The following is a 22,242-nucleotide window of genomic DNA, read 5'->3' as shown; positions in this document are numbered from 1 at the left end:
GATTTCAGAGGAGGCGAAAGATCATAATAGCTCAATATCCAGTGGCATATTGGGCTAGCGTGTAGTCTATTCCCTCATGCTCCCTTTCAGCACAAGAGGCAGTTAAGACATGCAACAAGTTTGTGCAATATGCATCCCTATGATGTAGGTACTATGTAGCTGTCAGATAGGCCAACCTAAGTTGAAATACTAGGAACAGGTTCTTTTGCAGCTTTTCGGCACTTCGGTAAGAATGTGGCAAAGATCATCAAGATGAGGAGTTGCTTTCCAGGACAAACTTCTGCCGTCAAGACTGGTTCCCACTGGCCCTCAGACCTTCCTATTTTTCCCACTTCCTCCAACATGCCCAATTTACATGCCAGTCCTTGATGCATTGGAGAAAGCATCACTTTTTGACGTTCTGCTTCTCTCTTGTTCTTCTACCCATTCTTTGTTCTCGCTGTTCCCTTTCCAAGAGGAAAAAAAACTAGACCTTCATGTTCCAACATTAAATTTAGACATCCTCTAATTGACTTTCCCTGTCTGGCTTTGGTAGATGCATCTCCCATAATTCTCTCTCTCCCTCTTTTTCTCTCTCTCCTTGTTTGAAATGGGAGAGGCAGAATGTGGTCGGTTTTTAAAGAATACTGCTGAATTTACTGCTAGCCTCATTCTTGCTGGTGCCACTTCAAACATTCTAGGGCTGCCCACTTTACTTCTCTGCTGCATGGTCAACTCAGAGACCAGAAACGGCATCAATCCTGACCAGCCAGTGAAAGAGAAGAAGACAGATCTGATCCTGCATTGTAGTGGGTTGGACTTGATGGCCCTTGGGGTCTCTCCCAGCTCTTTGATTCTATGATCCTGATTTGTTATTTGGCATTGGTGAGTGATGGGCAGAAGGCTGGGTGCAGGGGGAATCCTTTGTGTGCATGAGAGGATCCAGCATAAGTTTTTGTCAGCAAAAGCCTCTTAGCGTCTGAAAATTCTAACTACTCTCTTATACCATAACTAGTTTAGATGTATGTGCCTCAGCCAGGTTTCTCCTTTGTCTGTCTGGAGACCTGTGCTGCTGATCTAGCTTCTTGAAACTAACCTGTAAATAAATACATCATTTTTGTGTTTATGTACAACTTCTGCCTCAGTGAACTCCATATTCTACTTGATCAACACAAAACTTACCTCACCGAAGTGAACCCACTCCTATATATTTGCTACCTTAAGAATGTCTGGTAATTGAGGGGAAGGTTTATAGTTTGAAACAAACTTGGTTCCCAAAAATCATAAGAGGCTGTGTGGGTCCCCTCAGTTGGTAGAAAGGTACTGTCAAAAGGAACACATCTGTTAATCTCTGATGTAACATTAACGTAGTTAAAGAAATCTTATTCCCCAATTAAATGTGACGTTTGGCAAATAAGGAGTATCCACTGTTATCTAACTGCAGATGCTCTCAGCATGTTCTTCAGACTTGGCCCTCTGCCCACCACCCCAAAGACTTATTATTTATGCCTCCTCCCCAGAGAATTGGCCTCAGGCAGACTGCACAATAAAGCATAATGCAGAAAAGGCACAAAAACATTAACATTAACAAACTATTAAAAGCCCAGCCATTAAATCTCCTGCACAAACATAAACCGAAACACTGAGTAGACTAACACAGTCTTCATAAAACAACTCAGACTGTAGAAACAGTCTTAAAAGAGCAAACCCTGTAGTTAAATGCCTGGGTAAATAGAACTGTTTTTGCCTGGTACATAAAAGAGGAGAAACCGTGGGAGCTTCAAAGAAGGAAAAGGCCTTCCACAAATGGGTAGCTCAGGCTGGTGGGCTGAAGGTGGGGATGGAACAACCCAGTTTGCAAGTGGCTGGTTTATGCCAACCACATGTGTATGTTCCTTTGTTTTCTCCCTATTGTCACATTTAAAATCTGGAAGCCAGTTAATTGAAATGAACTTGGTATTCAATGAATTCATCACCTACATTTGCAAAAAAAAATGCATCTGAGAAAAACAATAGCTAGGGCCGTGGTGGCAAACATATGGCACTCAAGATGTTCATGGACTACAATTCCCATCAGCCCCCTGCCAGCATGGCCAACTGTAGTCCATGAACATCTGGAGTGCCATAGGTTCGCCACCACTGAGCTAGGGTCTTAAGCAGTGTGAGCTACCAGGAGGCAACTGACTCCCTCCCTCCTTGCTGGAGTCTCCTCGATTGTGCTTCTGTGGTAACCTGGATCTCAAAGAACAGTGTAGGGAATTTGCTGGGAGTACGGCAGGAGGGAAGAAATCAGCACAAAACTTGCTCCTCTAACTGTGCCAACTACAGCACTTTAGGAACCAAGCCAATAGTCCTTGAGCAAAAAAGGAACAATCCCTTTGGCTATAAGTAGGGGTGCCAACTCGAGTTGGGAAATTCCTGGAGATTTGGAGGGTGGAGCCTGAGGAGGGCGGGCTTTGGGGGTGGACTTCAATGCGGCATCTCCTTCCACAGTGGTCATTTTCTCCCGGTGAACTATTTCAGTTGCCTGGAGATCAGCAGTAATAGCAGTGGATCGCCAGCTACCACCGGGAGGTTGGCAAACCTTATTATAGATCATAATTACAGATGATGTATCAGGCACAGAAAATAAATTCCCACTTTTGTGGCACATAGAAAGGAATGCCTGAAATGCTGTATGTTATATCCATACTTATCTATACCAGTATCAATATGCTGCCTGATCAATCAAGGCACCATTTTAGTTGATCAAACCATTTTTCTAATCAGTTATCCTGAACTGACAAAACACTGTCTGCAACCCTAATTGATAGACAGATAGACAGACAGGCAGCAGAGGCGTACTGGGGGTAAATGGTGCCCGGAGACAAATTGTCTCCAGGATGCCTCCCAGGCTCTGCCCCCCCACCCCAGCTCCGCCCCTGATGCCCCAGGCTCCACCCCACTGCCCTCAACCCCGCCCATGTCACCATGGACATGGGCAAGGTCTAGGGTGCCCACCCACCCCCCCACCCCCGACTTCCCCTGCCGGCTGGGCTCCCAGTCGGCAGCCTGCAGTCTCTTCTGACCTCCCCTCCGAGCAGGCCAGAAGAGACTGCAGTCCTGGCCTCGGAGACCTGCTTTTAAAAGCACTGAGGCCAGGGGTGGGGCTTGGGTAGCAGGAAGTCCCACCGCTTCCTGGACTGCCGGCTGGGAGCCCAGTCGGCGGGGGGGAAGAAGGGAGGGGGAGTCCAGGGTGGGGTTGAGGGCACTTGGAGGCAGCAGGAAGTCCTGCTGCCTCATTGTTTTTGCATGCCTCAACTGACACAGACAGGGTCGAGGCATGCGAAAACGACAAGGAAGCAGGACTTCCTGGTCACGTGGGGGGCCAATTTTGTGCCCCCCACATGACCAGAAGAGTGACACCCGGGGACAAGCGGTACCCCTTGTCCCTGGGTAGATACGCCACTGACAGGCAGGCAGGCAGGCGGGTGGGCAGATAAGTAGAGGTAAATATAGACAGTAATGCTAGGAGAAGCAGAAGGCAGCAGAAAAAGAGGAAGACCCAACAGGAGATTGACTCAATTAATGAAGCCATGGCCTTCAGTTTGCAAGACCTGAACAAGGCCTTTACTAACAGGACATTTTGGAGGTCATTAATTCATAGGGTTGCCACAAGTCAGAAGTGACATGACTACACTTAATACACACACACAGTGATACATGATACATGAACCCCAAAAGGACTGGAACAGTAACATGCTATTCAATATGAGCCAGTGTTCACTCAGAAATAAATCCCACTTGTGTTCAAGAAAAAGAAGTCTTGTGATGCTTTAAAGGCAATCCAATTTATTGTAATATCAGCTCTCATAGGCTGGATTCCACTCCAACTGCTTCACAAACGCTTATTTTACCATCCATCCATTAGTCTTTTAAGTGTCACAAGACTCTGTTGTTGCTTCTGCTGCAACAGCTAACTCATCTCGCACACTGGAATTGCATCTGTGTTCAGTGGGAACGCCTGCCAGGTAAGTGAGAGCAGAGTTTGAAGGGCAATGACCAAGAGATAGGGTTCACAAGGGACAAGAGGGTGAGGACCCCAGACCCAGCAGGTTCTGTTACCATTTTGGATTGGGCCACACATGCAAAAGGAGCTTCCGCCTCCCACCCCAGGGCTGCTGCCCTAAATAGAAATGGTCCAAGGGGAGTTATTTGCCACACGGCCTTCTGCAATGCACTAAATAATTCTTGTCCCAGAATTCCATTGAACAGAATTCCATTGCACAGAAATCAGCCTCTGAACAAATAACTAGCCCAAGAGGTCTGCATTCAGAAGTCATAAGCAAATTTCATGTTGTTCACAGTGAGAAAGGTCCTGGATTTATTTTCAGGATCACATGCTCTGTTCCACACACACACACAACCCGTCCCCATCCGCCTTCATTTGCAAAGTCAAGATGGAAAGTTGTGATAGATAAATCGGGGTGCTTGGTGGGATTCTTGCATTGTGAGGTAGAAAGGGCCATCAAGTCACAACTGACTCATGGAGACCCTGTAGGATTTTTGTGGCAAGAGATGAACAGAGGTGATTTTTCTGTGGCCTGCCACCGTGCAACAACCCTAGACTTCTGTGGTATCTCCTACCTACATGGTAGTCCACTACCCTGCTTACCTTGTGAGATCGGATGAAATCAGGCCGGCTTGGACCAGCCAAGTCAGTCAGTTTTTTTTAATATCTGCCAGGATTCTACACTAACTCTGCTTTAGAATCCCTGCTTGAAGGCTCCAAAAAGAAAACTGGTTCAAACTTCTACCTCCAATGTCTTTCGACTTAGAAAAATCGTCAGTTTTAGCTGAGGGGGAAAGGAAGAATGCAAACCTGAGAACCCCTAGGCTCATTAAAAACCTGCAGCAAGAAAATTACACCTGATGTTTTCTTCTCCCTAATGCACCAAAAAGTTGAGAGAGAAAAGCCCCGGGAGACCCGATTCATTTGCAGTTTAATTGCATAGATTGCGTGTGATGGCTGGTCGGTACTGAGCAGGCTTTTATGGGAGGTTATAGAAACGTGAATTACAAAAAAAGTGAATTGCAAAAAGACCCAAATTTCTCTAACAAATGATTAAAGAACAAGGCATGAATGCAATGAAAAGCTTTGCTCATTGTACCCATGACGGAAATTTCAAACAAGAAGATTTCTCATTCATGACGCAAAGAGTGTGATGTTCCATCTACCCTTGGATGCAATTTTATGCAGTCTAAGCTAACCTCACATTTCAACATCGCTGTAGCACCTGCACAGCAAGGAACCAGGGAGTGCCCTCCCTCCCTTTTTCTAGCATTGCTATTTGCGACAGGGTCTTCACATCTGCAAGCTCTGATGGAACCGATCATCATTAACACAGGCCATTTTCAGAACTGGAAATCGTTCCGGGCGTAAGTGCGGCGAGATAATTGGTCGGTGGAAAGGGAGTCGGTAGATTACAAGCATAATGAGTCATTAGCAAAAGATAGTTTCCCAAAGTTCCCCTAGGAATTCAGTACACTCCGACGGCTGCCACCTTTCAAACTCCACTGGTTTCAGTTCATCAGAATACTACAGCTTTCTTCAGAATACTGAGAGTTCGTGTTCTTTCATGAGGCGAGTCTTCAACAAAACAAGGAGAATAATGTCTGAATATCAGGAAGTCCCTCAAAAAGAAAAGTTACCCAATAGATAGAAAGTGAGGGCGCAGGTGAGAAAGAACTCATTTCATAGTTTGGTAACTTCTTAATCTTGTCTTGCCATTCCCATATATTTGGGTGACAGGATTCAGCCTAAGAGCGCAAGGGACCTAGAGCAAGGTATGAGTGGGTGGGTGATGGTCAAAAGCAAGCAAGGCGGGCAGACTTTCTGAGCAATCGGGTCTGAGTCACAGATCCAGAGGCAAGGCCTGATACCCAGGGGAACATGAAGGTGCCATTTTGAGCTGCTGACAGCCTGAAAAGTTCTTTAGACTGAAGACTGAGCCATAGAGTTACTGACTGGTCCCAGATGCCACGAGCTGAGGTCCAGTCAGGTGATGCCGTGCCAGGAGTGGAGACTTCCGCAATGTTCTAGAACCAAATTGGTCGGAACCCGCGTCGAGCGGCATCGCGGAGTCAAAACGCGTAAATTCCGTCTCCCATGGGCTCGTTGCCGACCGCCGAACCCATCTTCACCATCTGCAACGGCAGCAGATGGCGGGCGATCTCGCCTCAAGGCCCGTCAGGCCAGAGCCGCCGACCCTCGTCCTTGCAAGCCGCCCTGCAGGCGGGGGGGGTGTGTGTGTGTGTGAGCAGGCGGGGTGTGTGTGAGCAGGCGGGGGGGAGCGAGCAAGTGGGCGGGGAACAGAGGGGGGCGAGCGAGTGGGGGGGTGAGCGGGGGAGGGTGAGCCAAATGGCTCTTTGAGGGGAAAAGGTTCCCGACCCCGGTCTAGAAGGTGCTACTAAGCACTGCAGTCTCCAGATCCTCTCTCTCCTCTACACTGCAGCTGGTCCCGTGGCAAAGTTGTGGGCCTTAGTCTGAAAAAGAAACCCTCAACAGGAGCAGTTTACTCCAATCTCTTCCCCTTATCCAGGGTTTCACACCCTCATAAGGATTCATCTTTTGTTTGTTTATTTATTTGTTTATTTACCATCCTTCCCCATCAAAGGGCTCAGGGCAGCTTATGATGATTCCACATGTAACAATAAAATCAATCACTGACATAGAATACATTAATATGTAATCCTGAGCCTTAACTAAGAGGTGGATGTCAATTGGGAAGGAATAAGTAAGCAAAAAAGACAAAATCAAGGGAAGGAAGGAAAGAAGGGGAGAGAAAGGGAAGGGAAGCCAGTCAAGTTGGAACCCGTTAGCGACCTCAATCACAGGCCTAAAAGAAACAACTTTGTCATATGGGGCCTGAGGAGTTGGAGCATGTTCCACAGGGTCCAGGGCTCATTTGAAACAGCATTCCACCAGGCCGAGGTCAGAGCTAAAAAGTGGGCCTGGGGGGAGAGAGGAAAGGGTTGGAAACATCTCCCAACTAAACTGTGGAATGAAGAAGACAGATTTCCCATAATAAAACCCTAATGTCTCCTTCCCTCCCTCAGAAATGATACTGCTGGGGAGCCAGGAACCCAAGCTCAGGTACTCAGCCACTGAAGGACCTAATTTTCTAACAATGAAATTCCAGGAGGCAGCTGTGCTAGGCTGACCTCTCTGTTCAAAAGTCCAAATCTTAGAGATTAGCATCCCAATCCAAAGGGGGGATGAATCCTCCTGAGGAGGTGGTGCGGTCTGTGCCGACATATTTGCCCCTGCCAGTGCAAGGGGAACCCATACTGGCAGAGGAGACCAAGGTGCCAGCAGCCAGCTGCTCCTCAGCTCCATGGCAGTGAAACTTGGTAGTCTGGGCTGCCATGGAGCTATGCTGGCATCCTGATTTGACACTGGCATGGGGGGAGAGAGAGCAGGACGCTCCCGGGGGTGGGGGAGCCAACGTTAGTCTGCTTCCATCCCGGGTTTGCAACAAGTTGTGCCATGGCCCAGGACCTGGACTTACTCAATCCTTTAGGGTGGCATAAGTCCATTAAGCCCCATGAGGGCTTTATGGTGGCATGGGGGGGTTGCCGTTTTCTGCCTCTCCACGTTTCTGGAAGGCCCTCTGGAAGTAGCAGAGTGGCACTGTCCGTGGCCGCCTGGACTCTAGGTTGGGCTAATGCAGAACATATTTTTTGTCTAAGGCTTTCGCAGCCGGATTCAACTGGTTGTGGTGGGTTTTCTGGGCTGTGTGGCCATGGTCTGGTGGATCTTGTTCCTAACTGGACTGGACACAGGGTGTAACAGACTTCCCTCTGTGATACACCTCTGAAGATGCCAGCCACAGATGCAGGCGAAATGTTAGGAACAAGATCCACCAGACCACGGCCACACAGCCCAGAAAGCCCACCACAATCAGCAGAATATATTTGACTACTGACTTTGCCCTTCAGAGACCAACGATGCGCCTACACACATTGTGGGAAACAGTGCTAAAACAGTCAATCACAAAAGGATTTTTCAGGTGTGGACAAGGCAACCAAGGAGGTGTCTACAGCAATGTCTACAGTGATGTCTATAGCAAGACAATAATGCAATATTCGGTACTGTGTGGCTGCAGCCCAACATTTTAACCAACCAACACCCTGCCCCCGCCCCCACTCACTGCCATGGTTCCCCTTCCAAGTTATAAGGTGACCTGTGAAGAGAACAAAGAGTAATTGGAGGTTTATATTCACAGGCTCACAGAGAGAACTTTACTCAGCACAGAACCACTGATCGAACATTGTGCCCCAATTATCATCGGAAGAATCAGGAGATGATCTTTCAGCGATATGGAACAGCACTTATTCCACTCAGAAAATGTTCCAAACCACAGACATCAGAGGCAGGCTGACCTTGGTGCCCCTTATCCCCATTAATATCTACCTTGCCGAGGTGTTGTGAGTCTTAATTAATTGGTGTTTGAGATCCACCGATGAAAGGCTCTGGCTGAGAACAAGGTGGTAATTATCCTAATTGTTGTTATTGTTATTAGGCTTTGATATGTTCAACAAAAAACATGAAAGGAATATGTTCTGCTCCAGTGGGGAAGACTGCATAATAGAATAAAAATTTCTTCCAAAGTGGAAGAACTGAGGGGGGATTTAGCCTCTATGGTTCAGATGCGACAGCCAAATCCTGGGTCAATTCCCCACTCACGATTCTATATGTGCTTGTCACTCCAAATATCCAGGTTTCCTGCAGAACTCCCCACTTCACCAGCACCTAATGTGCATTCATCCCTTTTCGAAAAACGTGTGGGCAATCTGGAGCAGTGGGGAAGTTGGGGGGTGAATCCAGATTCGAACTACCTGCCCTTGTGAGTGACGTGGAGCCTCCCATCCAAGCAGGATGCAGTAGGCTGTGGATGCACGCGCAGGCCTTTTTTTTTAATTTCGCGGACCAGAGATCCACATGGATACAAAGCAACAAGGTGCCAATTTTGACTGATTGACTGAGTAGAAGGCAATACAAAGCAGTGCTACACATTGTATCCACGTGGATCTGAGTACATGGAGGTGTGCAGAAACAGGGCTTTGTTTTAATCTCCTGTTTCTTCGTCTCCGCGTAGAGTCATTCTGCGCATGCTCAAACAGACATGGATCTGTCAGTTTGACAGTAAAAAAAATTCCCGCTCCAGCACAATGCAGCAGCCAATCAGGATAGCCCCTGAGTGGATCACGCGTTTGATACGCAGACAGTGGGGACTCCTGCATGGCTGTTGCGTTTCTGGGAACAAGGGGGCAGAAGCTGCAGTAAGGACCATGAAACCGTGTTCAAAAGGTCCCGAATCTTACCAAACCGGTTTGTATCTACTTTCATTTTTGAAGTGGGGAATCGACCCTGGTTTGACTGGGGAACTGAAAGGACGAAAATACTATGTGGGACAAGGCTCCAGTGAGGAGAAGGATTGAGCAAGATTGCCCCTTTTCTCTCTTCCAACAATTGAAAAGCTGGCTGGAACCACCCACTTGTCTGCCATTACATCCAAGTCGGCAATCTAGGGCTTGTGTTCACTCTTATAACTTTGACTGGACCCCCCAATTCAAGTTTGGGAGTAGGGTTGCCAAGTACTTCACACACCCTAGCAGGGTGGGGGATGAATCACTGAGAGTGAACGTAGGCATCAGATTTCATTTTTGGCATGCACCAGAAGTATGTCATCACATTGTCCACAACTGCAGGGACGTACGTATTGGTATTTGGGCAAAACTCTACGGTAGATGCCATTTTTACCCAAATCCCTAAGTACCCCCACAGCAATGTGATGATGTCATTTCCCGTGCACATCGGAAGTGATGTTGCCACATTCTGATGCCAGAGGCCTTGGCCTAAGTTTACTGCGGGTGAGTTCCCCCGCCAGCTAAATCAACAGTGCAGGAAGGGGTACCAAGGTGGGGGGTGGGGTGGGTCTGGCAACCATACTTGAAAGAAAAGCTCAAACTAGATATGCCATAAACATAATCACAAGGTTATGCCTTCTTAAAAAGGTAATCTAGCAGCCCCAGGAAGTTCTTATGAACATTGGAAAAGGGTGCCTGGTGGTGGTAATTGACCCTTTCTTTCCCTTCCTCTTCCATGAGTTAAATAATCTCTTCAAGAGGCATTAAACTATGTGTATAGGAAAGGGCAGGTCCCCAAGAGTTTGTATTGTTCTTTTCCCCCACCACCAAGTTAAATGTCATTTCAGGGAGGTTATTTGAATCCTTGGAGAGGATAAAATCAACCACTTTCTGCTTTTTCCTTACTTTCAAAGTCACCATCTGGGGCTGCTAATTAGTTTTTAACAGGACGTGTGTATGTTTTCCTTGGATTGATTCAAATGTAATTTGAAATTGCTGGCTCAAATAAAATCAAAATCTGGAAATCAGGAAATCCAATCCAAGAGATGAAAACCAGGATGTCTAGGAAACTGAACTGAAGGATTGGGAATGCTATCTCTGAGTCAATCCACAATGTTTCTTAGCCTGGAACAGAGGACTACCTTAGTTCATGCTCTCCCCATTTAAACTCTTCTGCAGTTCACCATGTCTGGTTCTTTAAGTTCCCTCATATTCATTTCTGTGTTGACATCTTCCCTAGACAAGTCAGATTCTCAATTATTGGAGAAGAACCAAGAAGATGCAGACTCATAAGAACCTAAGAAGAGCCCTGCTAGAGCAGACTAGTGGCTCATCGAGTCAGCATCCTGTCTCACACAGCAGCCAACCAGTTACTATGGAGGTCCAACAACAGGGCATAGAGGCTGCCTCCTGGCATTGGTATTCTCTTCCATCCTCATCTCCCACAACATAGGCCTATGTTCCTCCCATTTCTTGCCACTGAGTTGGCACTCCATGAATGTACCAATTTACTAAATGGAGATAGTGTAATCCTAAACAGAGTTATGCCTTTCTGAGCCCACTGAAGCCAATAGACTTTGAAGGATATAATTCTGTGTAGGACTGTACCATAAAATATGGAACAAAAGATTTACATGGGAAAACAGTGGCCGAAAACCAGGACAAAACCACTCAGCCCTGAAACTGCTCATGCAAGGACACTTTTCTCCCCAGAAGGTTTACAGGAGGGGTGGGTGTGATGTAATGTTTGGCGGGCCAGGCTAGGATCTGTGACAGTCAGATTCAATTCTCGCTGCCACAAGGTTTGCTGGGTGGCCTTGAACTGGTCACTATTTCATAGCACATAACTCACAAGATTTGGGTGAGGATAAAATAGAGGGGAGGAGGTGTACACCATGGTGAGAGGGAAGAGGAAAGTAGCATGGAACTACTGTGTAAGTGAATCACCCCAAGTACAGCAAGTTTAGAAGTGGCTGCTGTCTTTAAAGAATTGAAAAACTACTGTCCCAACTATACTCATTTGTTGTTGCATGTACAGGAGAACTGTTGCTGTTCCTTCTAACAGAGAACTGTCAAGGACTAGACTTGGGGAATGGTTTCAGTAAGAGAAAGTCCATTGTGGTTCAAAGTCTACTCCCTTTGTTTGTATGTGTGGGTTTGTGTAAGACGCAAGGCCAGAAAAATTATTCTGTACCCCCACAGTTATCCTTACTGACCTCATAACAACATGCATTTTGGCATTATTTCCACAAAAGCCAATCTATTTCATTTGCAAATGCAGACACTCATCAAATCACAGAGTTGGAAGGGGCGATACAGGCTGTCTAGTCCAACTCCCTGCTCAATGCAGGATCAGCCTAGATTAGATACCTTATTTACTGTCAGTGGCTAATAATAACAATAGTGACAATTGGCATAAAAAGGAATAAAATTTAAAAAAATCACACGTATGTCATTATAAAATTAAATAAAATGAATGAATAAATTTAAAATCTTAAAATTTACAAATAGGCATTACTAGACTTCCTCGCTTGTATTTTCCTTATACTCCTCAAACAAATCTGCCATTGTTCATGAGCTTGTCTGTTATTCTAGCACATTTCCAAACCATAAATCAAAAGGCCATCAACATACATTATGGCAATCCTTACTAATATATGATAAACAGATACTTTAATTCAGTCAATGGCCAATAATAACAAATAATAGTGATTATCAGGATCAACCTACAGGGATCTGCAACCTGCAGCTCTCCAGATGTTCATGGCCATGGTGGAAGGGGCTGATGGGAACTGTAGTCCATGAACATCTGGAGAGCCGCAGGTTGCAGACCCCTAAAGCATCCTGGACAAGTGTTCTTTCTGCTCCTGCTTGACGACTGCCAGTGATGGGGAGCTCACCATCACCTTTGGACATAACTACTCCTGACTACCACAACGCTCTGGCCATTTTGAACCTAGCAGACCACATCTGCTGGCTTTTGGATCAAACGAGCATCATTCATTGCAAATGTGAAGGAGTTGGGTGATACATGTCACTTCAAGGGCAGACCACAGTGTTAAGAAGAAGAGTCTGAATTTATACCACCCCCTTCTTTATCTCCTGTAAGGAGATTCAAAGGGGCTTACAAACTCCTTTCCCTTCCTCTCCTGACAACATACACTTTATGAGGTAGGTAGGGCTGAGAGCATTCCAAAGAATTGTAACTAGCCCAAGCTCACCCAATAGGAATATAGGAGTAGGGAATCAAACCCAGTTTACCAGAGTCCACCTGCTCTTAACCACTACACCACCCTGACTCTCCACGCTGGTCCTATCCTGGAATCCACCCTCACCTCCTAGTCAGAGGCTGATTGTACAACCCATTTTCAGGAATTAAAATGTTGCAAATTCTAGATCATCAGTGCAAAAAGTACTATTATTAAGAGACACTGCCATTCATACCTCCTGTGCCAGTTTTTCTAACTATTTCCATCAATCTTGTTGGCAAGGCTAGGGTTGCCAATTCTGAATTGGGAAATTCCTAGATATTCTGAGGGTAGAGTCTGAGGAAGAACTTCAACAAGGTACAATGCCACACTGTCTACAATACATCCTCCAAAGTAGCCATGTTCTCCATGGAAACTACTATCTGTCCCCTGGAGAGCAGCTGTATTTCTTAAGAGATGTCCAGGTGCTACCTGGAGGTTGATAACTTTAGTTGAAGTTGTGAGACATTATCCTTGACCATTCTGAGGTCTCATTGTTTTATCCCCTTCTATAAGTACCAGCAGAAAGAAGTGGGCAATCAAAGAACATAAATAAGTTCCGTCTTATCAGGGGAAAAGTTTTTTGGTCCATGTTCACCAAACCTCCATGGCATACACATTTCTGCAGTGATTCCACATGTGCTATCCATGGGCAATGTCGTCCCACAGCTGACTTTTCTGGTCCCTACTTGCTTTCTTCTTGCAAAGCAATTCTATTCCAAAGCAAGGAATAAACCCTGGATTTCCTGTACTTCACTGGAGCTGCAGAATACACCAGCAGACTTCATCTTTGACTCCATTAAGAAATAGCTGGTCAACATTGAGTAAGAAGCTTAATTTGAAGCCTTCCAAAATGTTGAAATTGCCCCCCTCCCATATTGTGATTGGTTCTTACACTCACAGCAGCCATTTTTGTGGTGGCTCCACACTACACCTTCTCAAAATTCCAGAAGTGACCACAAGTTCATCAAGAGTGGGTACTCCAGGACAAGAGTCCAAGAACATTGCCCTAGTTTACACTCAGACACTGGCTATATATCTGAAGGGGTTATACCAGGGGTCTGCAACCTGCGGCTCTCCAGATGTTTATGGACTACACTTCCCATCAACCCCTGCCAGCATGGACAATTGGCCATGGTGGCAGGGGCTGATGGGATTTGTAGTCCATGAACATCTGGAGAGCCGCAGGTTGCAGACCCCTGGGTTACACCTTAGCGTTCGTTCGTTCGTTCGTTCGTTGGTTCATTCATTCATTCATTCATTCATTCATTCATTCATGCATTCATTTATTCATGGATGCATTCTGTGGCTACCATATTGGCCAGTTCCATTCATTCCATACTCAAGATCCTATTAGAAGAAACTGTTACTCTGCCCCACACCAACACCCTTAGCCAAGCTGCCAGCACTCACCATCTTCGTCAGTCTGGAAGATCATCTCCTTGCCTTCTTTCCGCCCTTCGGGGTTGGAGAGTATGAGTTTGACGTGGATGTTTTTGTACGGCTGGAGGTTCTTGATGGTGTAGCGGTTGACGTTGCGCTCCATCTTCACACATTCCCGGAATGTCTGGTTGTGGCCTGTGCTCAGGGCGTAGCGATAGCAGAGAGTGACAGTGTATGTGTGACACCGTGTCAGATTGTAGCCAAGAGGCTCCCACTGAAGTGTCAGTTGCCGAGGCTGGATGTCAGCGAAGGCGAGGCCTTTGGGGGTCCTCATTGGCTCTGTCAAAGGAAGAGAGAGGACTAATGAACGGCGCAAGGAAAGAGTCTGCTTGTTTGATTTCCTTACTTCATTTGCAGTCCGCCTTTCAAAGTAGGTTACAGAATTAGGAAAAGCAATGCAGTAAAGACCAATTAAATGCATATAACAAACACTGCCATAAAAGTGGATTACAGTAAAAACAAAGAAACACAAACAGTATAATGAATCTAATAAACAATACAGATGAGGGCAATGTCTACATGTTTCAGGCAGCTTCGAACATTTTGCTACCACACTATTTCCCTTTTTAAAAAATCCCATCCCATCTAGGATCCAAAGGAGGCTCAGGATTCCCCTGCCTGGAATACGACATCCCAGTGCAGCCTCCATGACCCTTCCTCACTGAGCAATAAAGTGCTGGCAACTGCCTTTGCTTCCACATCTTTAAGATGAATAGCTTCAGGATACTTTGTGGTATAGTCTATTATGGTCAAGATGTATCTGTTTCCGTTTCGAGCAACTTGTGAAATGGGACCAATAAGGTCCACACCAATCTTAGAGAAGGCTTCTGTCACTACAGGGATGCGTTGAAGTCATCACCTTGTCTAGTCTCGGGGCTTCCCCACAAGCTGGTAAACTTCACAGGTTTTCTTTATGCCCAAATGTCCTGCAAAAGAGTTATCATGGGCTATTTGCAAAATTTGCATGCGATATTGGTGGGGTACTACAATTGTTTCCTCATTTCCCATATAGCAGAACCTTTCCTACGCTTGGCTTTTCTGTACAATTTGTTTTCCATAATTTTATCAACGCAGGGGACCTCTATATTGACTTCAGGCTCATTGGAGGTTTCCGCCTGAGTCCAGAGTTCTTGTAAGGACTCATCCTCCCTTTGGTTGGCTAGGAACTGGGACTCACGAACACCAAGAATTGGTATTTCAATTTCCTCAGCCACATCTTCAGGAGAGCTGGTCTTAACCTTTTCCGTGCTGTCTTTCACTTGAAACAACTTCCCAAATATGGGCATTTGCTACCACACTATTTCCCTTTTTAAAAAATCCAATCCCCTCTAGAATCCAAAGGAGGATGAGGATTTCCCTGCCCAGAATCCAACATTCCTCACTGAGGAAGGGCTGTGGAGGCTATGCTGAAGCAGGGAATTCCAGGTGGCAGATTCTAGACAGGGGCCTGAGGATTCTCCTACTCCGAATCCAGTGCCCCAGCATGGCCTCCATGGCCCTTCCTCAGAGAAGAAGGATTGTGGAGGCCACGCTGGGGTGGTGTATTCCAGGCAGGGTGATGTATCTGCCTGCACCCCCATTCAAAAAGTGCCTGGGGCTTAAGCCATCCTTACCCTCCTCGCTATACCCTTGATTCTCCCTACCTTCATTGTATCTTCACAACATATGAGATGGATTAGGTGGAGAAAGACTGACAGGCCTGGGGTCACCCATAGAACTTCCATGGCAGAGTGGAGATTCACACTTGGATCTCCCGCTCCAGTTACAACAGCCTAACCCAGATTTGGTGCCAGTAGGGGTGCCATGGCACCCACCCACACCTTTCCTGGTGCCCATGAAGTACTTTTAGAAACTGGCCAAGACCAGGTGTGGCTTTTGCCCAGCAATTCTGACTGGTCTTTTGAGATTTGATTGGCTATGCAGATTTTTTAAAACTTTGCTTTGACATAATCTGCCACCACAGCACAAGAATCTTCTGTGTGTGACTGAAGTGAAGCTGTGGCCTTTTGTGGCTGGCTCTGCCTCCTGTGGTAGTCATTTTATGGCAGCCATTTTGTACTATGCCTTCTGTGTCAGAATTCCAAAGGTGCCCACAGGCTGAAAAAGACTGAGGACCCCTGGTCTAACCACCGCACACCACTACAAAAGCAAAATGTCTCCCTTACATGATGAATGGGAATTCTATAACAAAAGAAATCATGTTTGTCCCAGGGGTAATCCCAGAGCCTAAATTTGCCAGCCTATATAAGAAGAAGCATACTTGTAGAGTTAGGGTAGGTCAAAAGTGAGATGGTAAAAACAGGAAGCAGCTGGATCAAAGGGAAGGGAAGGGAGCAACAACAGGGGTTAAGGACTGCATCAGGACCTCAGGTGAAAAACAAACCAAGTGTTGACCCAGTTCAGTGTCTCTTCTTCGTCAACTGCATCAAGATTGCTTAGGCTTGCCAGGACCTTTGTGGTAACCAGTGGAAGATGTTGGGAGGAGAGTACAAGGAACAATGATCAATGTCCATGTGTGATGACATCACTTCCAGCACAAGGCAGAAGAACCAGCACTGCATCAGGTTGACACTCTGCCACTTGCCTCAAAACTCTACTGTTTCAACACAGTTTTGGGGGAAATGATATAGCGTCTTCCCTGGTGTGATGCCGGCACTTCCACATCACGCCAGAAGTGGCATAATCGTGCACTGACACCAATAGCTCCCCCACTTTTAGCCACCCTGCTTCTGCGCACTGAACAGCTGACTGTTGGTGGGCAGAAGCAGAGATTGTTGGGAGAAAAGAGATTCTGCCTAAACATTAGGATGAACTTCCTGATGATAAGGACTCTTTTGACAGTGAAATGCATTGCCTCAAAGGGTGGTGGAATCTCCTTCTTTGGAGATTTTTAAACAAAGGCTAGATGGCCGTCTGTCAGAAGTGCTTTGACTGTGTGATCCTGCATGGCAGGGAGTTGGGCAGAATGGTAGACCACCTGCTATATATGGAGAAGTTCCACTGTTGGCTGCAATTCCTAGCATCCTCAGTTCACACCAGACAAGAACCAGCCTGGTGTTTTGGTTAGAATGGCAGACTAGAACCTGGGACACCTGACTTCAAATCCCCACTCAACCATGAAGCTCACTGGGCAACCTTGGGCCAGTCACTTTCTCACAGCCTAGCCTACCTCACAGGGGTTATTGTGGAGGCAAAATGGAAGGAGAACTACGCACACCATAACCTGAGTTCCCCGGAGGAAGGGTAGGATCAAAACATGGTAGATAGAGCCAGGCTAGGAATGAACCTTTCCAGAGAGCTTGGAAAGCAATTGCCAGACGTAGTAAACAATATTGGGACTGTGGATCATATCTTAGGTTAAAGCAATTCCATAGGTTCACATACACCCAGTTTGGCTCCATTTCAGACACTTGTCTAATACTCTGCTCTTTGGACAATCCACAGGGGACTTTAACAGCAGGCAACTTATGCTGAATTGCAATTCTTTTCCAGACCTCAATATACTTTCCATTCTGGGTTTTGACACAGCATGCTATTCTTGAATATTGATGCAAGGTTATTTTGACACATTTCTACTTTGTGGCACAGATCCATCTGCAAGCAGTCTTGACAGGGCCAGTCTCTTTTGGAAGAGGCAGCCCCAAAGGCTTTAGAGTATTTGCAATATCCGAGGTGCCTTTGTAAAGCTCTGTTTGCTATGGTCGCACCCTGAATGGCCTGGATTAGCCTCAAAACATCAGAACTCGGACATTCAGCAGGGTCGGCCATTTGGATGGGCAACCTCCAAGGAAGGTCAAGGTTGCTAAGCAGAGACAGGCAATGGCAAACCACTTCTGTTCATCTCTTGCCTTGAGAACCTCATGAGGGGTCACCAGAAATAGGTTGACAGCACTTCCTTATTATTCACGATTTGCTTATGTAGCCTGAGGAGACACCAGCTTGCATCCTACCACTCTGCTCACTGAGGTGCAAAGCCTTCCACACACCTAAGGAGACTTCTTTTGACAAACATGGCTCCTCCACAAAGAGAGGAGTCATTTCCATCTGTGGAAGGCTCCTCAGGTGGAAAAAAAAGTATCTTGCTCAGTGTAAGGTATGGTGATCCCTGGCCTGAAAGATATCCAGATGTTCTGAACCAGAGCCCAGGGCCTTTTCAGCCCCGGGCCTGGCTGGGTGGAACACTCTGTCAAATGAGACCCAGATCATGCAGGATTTGTCGCAGTTCCACAGGGCCAGTAAGGCGGAGCGGTTCCGCCAAGTCTACGGTTGAGGGCAGCAATCGCATTCCATCATAGCTGGCCGCTCTTTCTCCCCCTTCCCCCCTTCTCCTTTCTTCTTTATTTCCTACTTCTTTTTCCTCTTTCCTTTCCCTCTTCCTTTAATTCATTCCCTTTAGCTAGAGAGGGATTGATTTTAGGGCGGCGTTTATAACGTACTGCTGCATATTTTAATCTGTCCATTTAGTGTTTGTAAGCCACCCTGAAAGGGCAACCTAGAAATCAAATTACAAACAAATACATGAATTCCACAATGCAGGCCAAGAAGTAACCATGCAGGCAGAAAGTATTTGATTCATGGCATCTTCAGAATAGCAGTTCTACCAACCAAAACCAAGATACTCTTCTTTTTTTCCCTGGCTCAGTGGTAGAACATCTGCTTGCCATGACAAAGGTCCGATCCCTGGCATCTCTAGTTAAAAGCATCAGGGTACTAGGTGAAAGATCTAAGAACCTGGAGAGCCAATGCCAGTCAGAGTAGACAACCCTAACTTTGAGGGAACAACGGTCTGATTCAGTATAAAGCATGTATTCAACCTGAAGCTAATGAAATTAGTTTCACAGTGTCCTTCCACCCTGCCTGCAGCAGGCAGGGGGAGTCCAGCAAATTATTTTTCATGCAGGTCTATGGCCAATTACCCTTCCTTGTCCACTGTCACTGACCAACAGCATTCACAATCACAAAACGGCTAGGTACCAAAAAAAATTACCAGCTCTTCACTGTGTCGGTTTCAGCAAAACACATGCTGTTTTCCCCCCATAGTTGAAAACAGCTGCTTTCTCCTTTGAAAAACTTTTTAACTGTCTCTGGTTTCCACTGCAGCCTAATAGGATTTCTGCCACTTTACACATCCAGCCACAACTTGGGATATGTTGGTGGTGATTCTCATAATCACTAGCAATTTCAGATGGCTAATTGCAGCATCAAAGACTCACTCCATAATGTGGGGATGGACAGCTCCCTTGCTTCTTGTTAAATATCTGGAATTTTTCATAAGCATCATTGAAAAAAAAGACAGCAGTACGCAGAAAAATCTAGGCAATGCAAACTTCAGTGATTGCTGTCCCGTAGGTTTTGGGAATTTTATCCAGACCAATCAATCTAATCGCTCTGTCTGTTTCTTTCCTATAATAATAAAATCTATCAATTTTACGAGAGTTGTTTTTCTGGGGCTATTTTAAAGGTATTTTAGTTGTCCATGTAGAGCTCGAATTTACACAGCTGTGGCAACATGTAAGCGGGGATACATTTCAATAAGATTACCGTTTCTATCACAACTTTTTTAAAACAAAAAAAGGGACACAGCATCCCACTGGATTTCATCTCTCTCCCCCCCCCCCACCCAAAGCTGTCTTGTAGAAACCATCGTGTGAATATACTCAGAAAACCAGGGCAGCACCAGAAAGAGCTTCACGGGTATTTTAAAGACCTTTCCCTTGGATTCACAGTACTTTTTCAAAAGTTTCTAGAAGTGCCATCATAAACACCCATCCTCAGATATAAATCCACTGAGTTCAGTAGGGCTTACTTTTTAATAAACCTCCTTAGGAGTGTGCCCTTATTCTAAGATGTAGTGGAGGCAGAAGGGCAATTCCTGAAGAAGATTGGAGCAAACAGAAACCCAGTAGAGGAAACAGGAACTAGGATTCATAGGAGGTGTAGATTCTGAGGAAGCAGTGGTCATTTCATTTGCTGATGTTACAAAATGATCACTTATGAAGCAGGGTTGCCAACTTTGGGTTGGGAATTTCAGGGAGACTTTGGGGCAGATCCTGCGGAGAGTGGCATTTGGGGAAGGGAGTGAGGGAAGGTAAAGTCATCTTGCCTGCCTTGGTCCTTTGCTCAAGTCACTTTTCTCCCATCCCATTTCACACCCAGTTCCCGTGCGGGGAAGACCCTGCTCACATACCAGTCGCCGCACCCAAGCTATAGAACAGCCTTCCTGACAAAAAGAAGAATTTGGATTTATACCCCGCTTTTCTCTGCTGTAAGGAGACTCCAAGGGGCTTACAAACTCCTTTCTCTTCCTCTCCCCACCACAGACAACTTGTGAGGTAGTGGGACTGAAAGAGTTATGAGAGGACTGTGACTAGTCCGAATGCAGGAGTGGAGAAACAAATCTGGTTTATCAGATAATAATCTGCTGCCAATGTGGAAGAGTGGGGAATCAAACCCAGTTCTCCAGTTCTCCCCTGCTCTTAACCACTACACCATGCTGGCTGGGAAGATGCCCATTTTGTTAAAAATTCAAGCAGTTACACAAGGTTGACTGGCTTAAGAGGGCTTTTAAACAATAGTTTGTTGCACTTGGAGGGTGTCAACAGATTATGTGGTTGTACAATGTTTGTGCTTTCTTATTTGCCTATTTCAATTGTTTTAAAAATCTGCCATGATTTCAAATTTGCATAAACCTCCTGTAGTCCGCTTCCAAAAAGGCATAAAAACACCACAGATAAATTAAATTAATAAAATCCCCATACCAGAGCTCAGCTGGAGGGAAAAAAATACTTTGCACCAACTGACTGTGAGGATCTGCTAATTGCTCATGGAAAAAGCCAGGGGGCTCCAGCTCCCGTTCACGCACATGCCACAATGTCGCATTTAATTATTCATTCGCTTGGTATTGTTTAAGGAAAGCCCCATGGGGCCGAGTGGCAAGCTGCAGTACTGCAGTCAAAAGCTCTGCTCACAACCCGAGCTCGATCCCACAGAGGCCGGTAAAACAAGTATCCAGCTTGCTGGGGGTAAAGGGAAGATGACAGGGGAAGGCAATCGCAAAACCACCTCATAAACACAGTTCGCCTAGTAAACATTGTGATATAATGTTACCCTACTGATCAGTAATGACCCAGTCCTTGCAGAAGTGACTACCTTCACCTTTTCCTGGCATCCCACTCTCTCTCCAAGGAACTTGGGGCAATGTTTCTTGTTCTGTGCTCCTCCATTTGCTCCTCACAACCGCCCTGTGAGGTAGGTTAGACTGAGAAAGATTGACTGGCCCAAAGTAACCCACTCAGTGGGGCCTGCCAGATCCTAGTCCCGTGGTGGCGAACCTTTGGCACTCCAGATGTTATGGACTACAATTCCCATCAGCCCCTGCCAGCATGGCCAATTGGCCATGCTGGTGGGGGCTGATGGGAATTGTAGTCCATAACATCTGGAGTGCCAAAGGTTCGCCACCACTGTCCTAGTCACTGTACCTACACGATGTCAGTCTTTGTGTTGAACAGAAAAAACCACATGTGAGCTTATTACATAGAAGCCGAGGCTCACTGGCAGCAGAAGAATGTAGTTGCTTTGATTAGTCAGAGATGGGGCAATAGCTTCTTACTTAGCAACTGGGAGGCAGCAGATAACCGAATAGCAGGAAACTGCTAATTGTTGCCCTGATGGTGGATCATGGTTTCCCGCCGTAATTGTGGAGCCCAGCAGAGTTATAAATTTCAGTCCCCTCTGCCTAATTTTCCTCCCTGAAGGCACTGTACAAGTTATAAAGTGGTGGGGGGAGAGCGCTCGTGGACAGAGAGATTCAATTTTCAATGATCTCAGAAGAGCACATTAAATGATTACACTGCCCTCTCTCACTTAAATTCCAGCCCAATTTTCCAGTCCACAGAAATACAGACAGATACGGCTATGCTTTAATTTCTCATCCAAGGCAGAACCCAAATCTTCGGCTGCACACACAAATCAATTAGAATTTGCCAGGCTGTGAAGCCACATAAGGAGCCGGGGGTGGGGGGTGAGTGGGTGGGTGTGGGAGGGTTGGAGCGATCTACCTGTCTGCAGAAGAGATCAACATCCAAAGAAGCACTGGGTCTCCTTCACTCTTGATATCATGGCGGACTTTAGCATTTAGATGACTTCTCTTGGAAACAGGAAT

The 22,242-nt window shown here is 46.1% G+C and overlaps 1 protein-coding gene across 8 annotated transcripts in view; it reads right to left on the bottom strand.

The window, feature by feature from the left end:
- Positions 1–22,242, bottom strand: part of PTPRU (protein tyrosine phosphatase receptor type U) — a 488,373-nt gene that overhangs the window by 190,006 nt on the left and 276,125 nt on the right. For all 8 annotated transcript variants that reach the window (XM_048499773.1, XM_048499774.1, XM_048499775.1 and 5 more), the window contains exon 8: positions 14,052–14,360. In XM_048499773.1, the coding sequence (XP_048355730.1) occupies positions 14,052–14,360 (309 nt within the window). The remainder of the gene's footprint in view (positions 1–14,051; positions 14,361–22,242) is intronic.

This window comes from Sphaerodactylus townsendi, linkage group LG06, assembly GCF_021028975.2.
Source record: "Sphaerodactylus townsendi isolate TG3544 linkage group LG06, MPM_Stown_v2.3, whole genome shotgun sequence".
NCBI lineage: Eukaryota > Metazoa > Chordata > Lepidosauria > Squamata > Sphaerodactylidae > Sphaerodactylus > Sphaerodactylus townsendi.
Note: the sequence above shows the minus strand (reverse complement) of the source record. Positions and strands in the feature narration are given on the sequence as shown.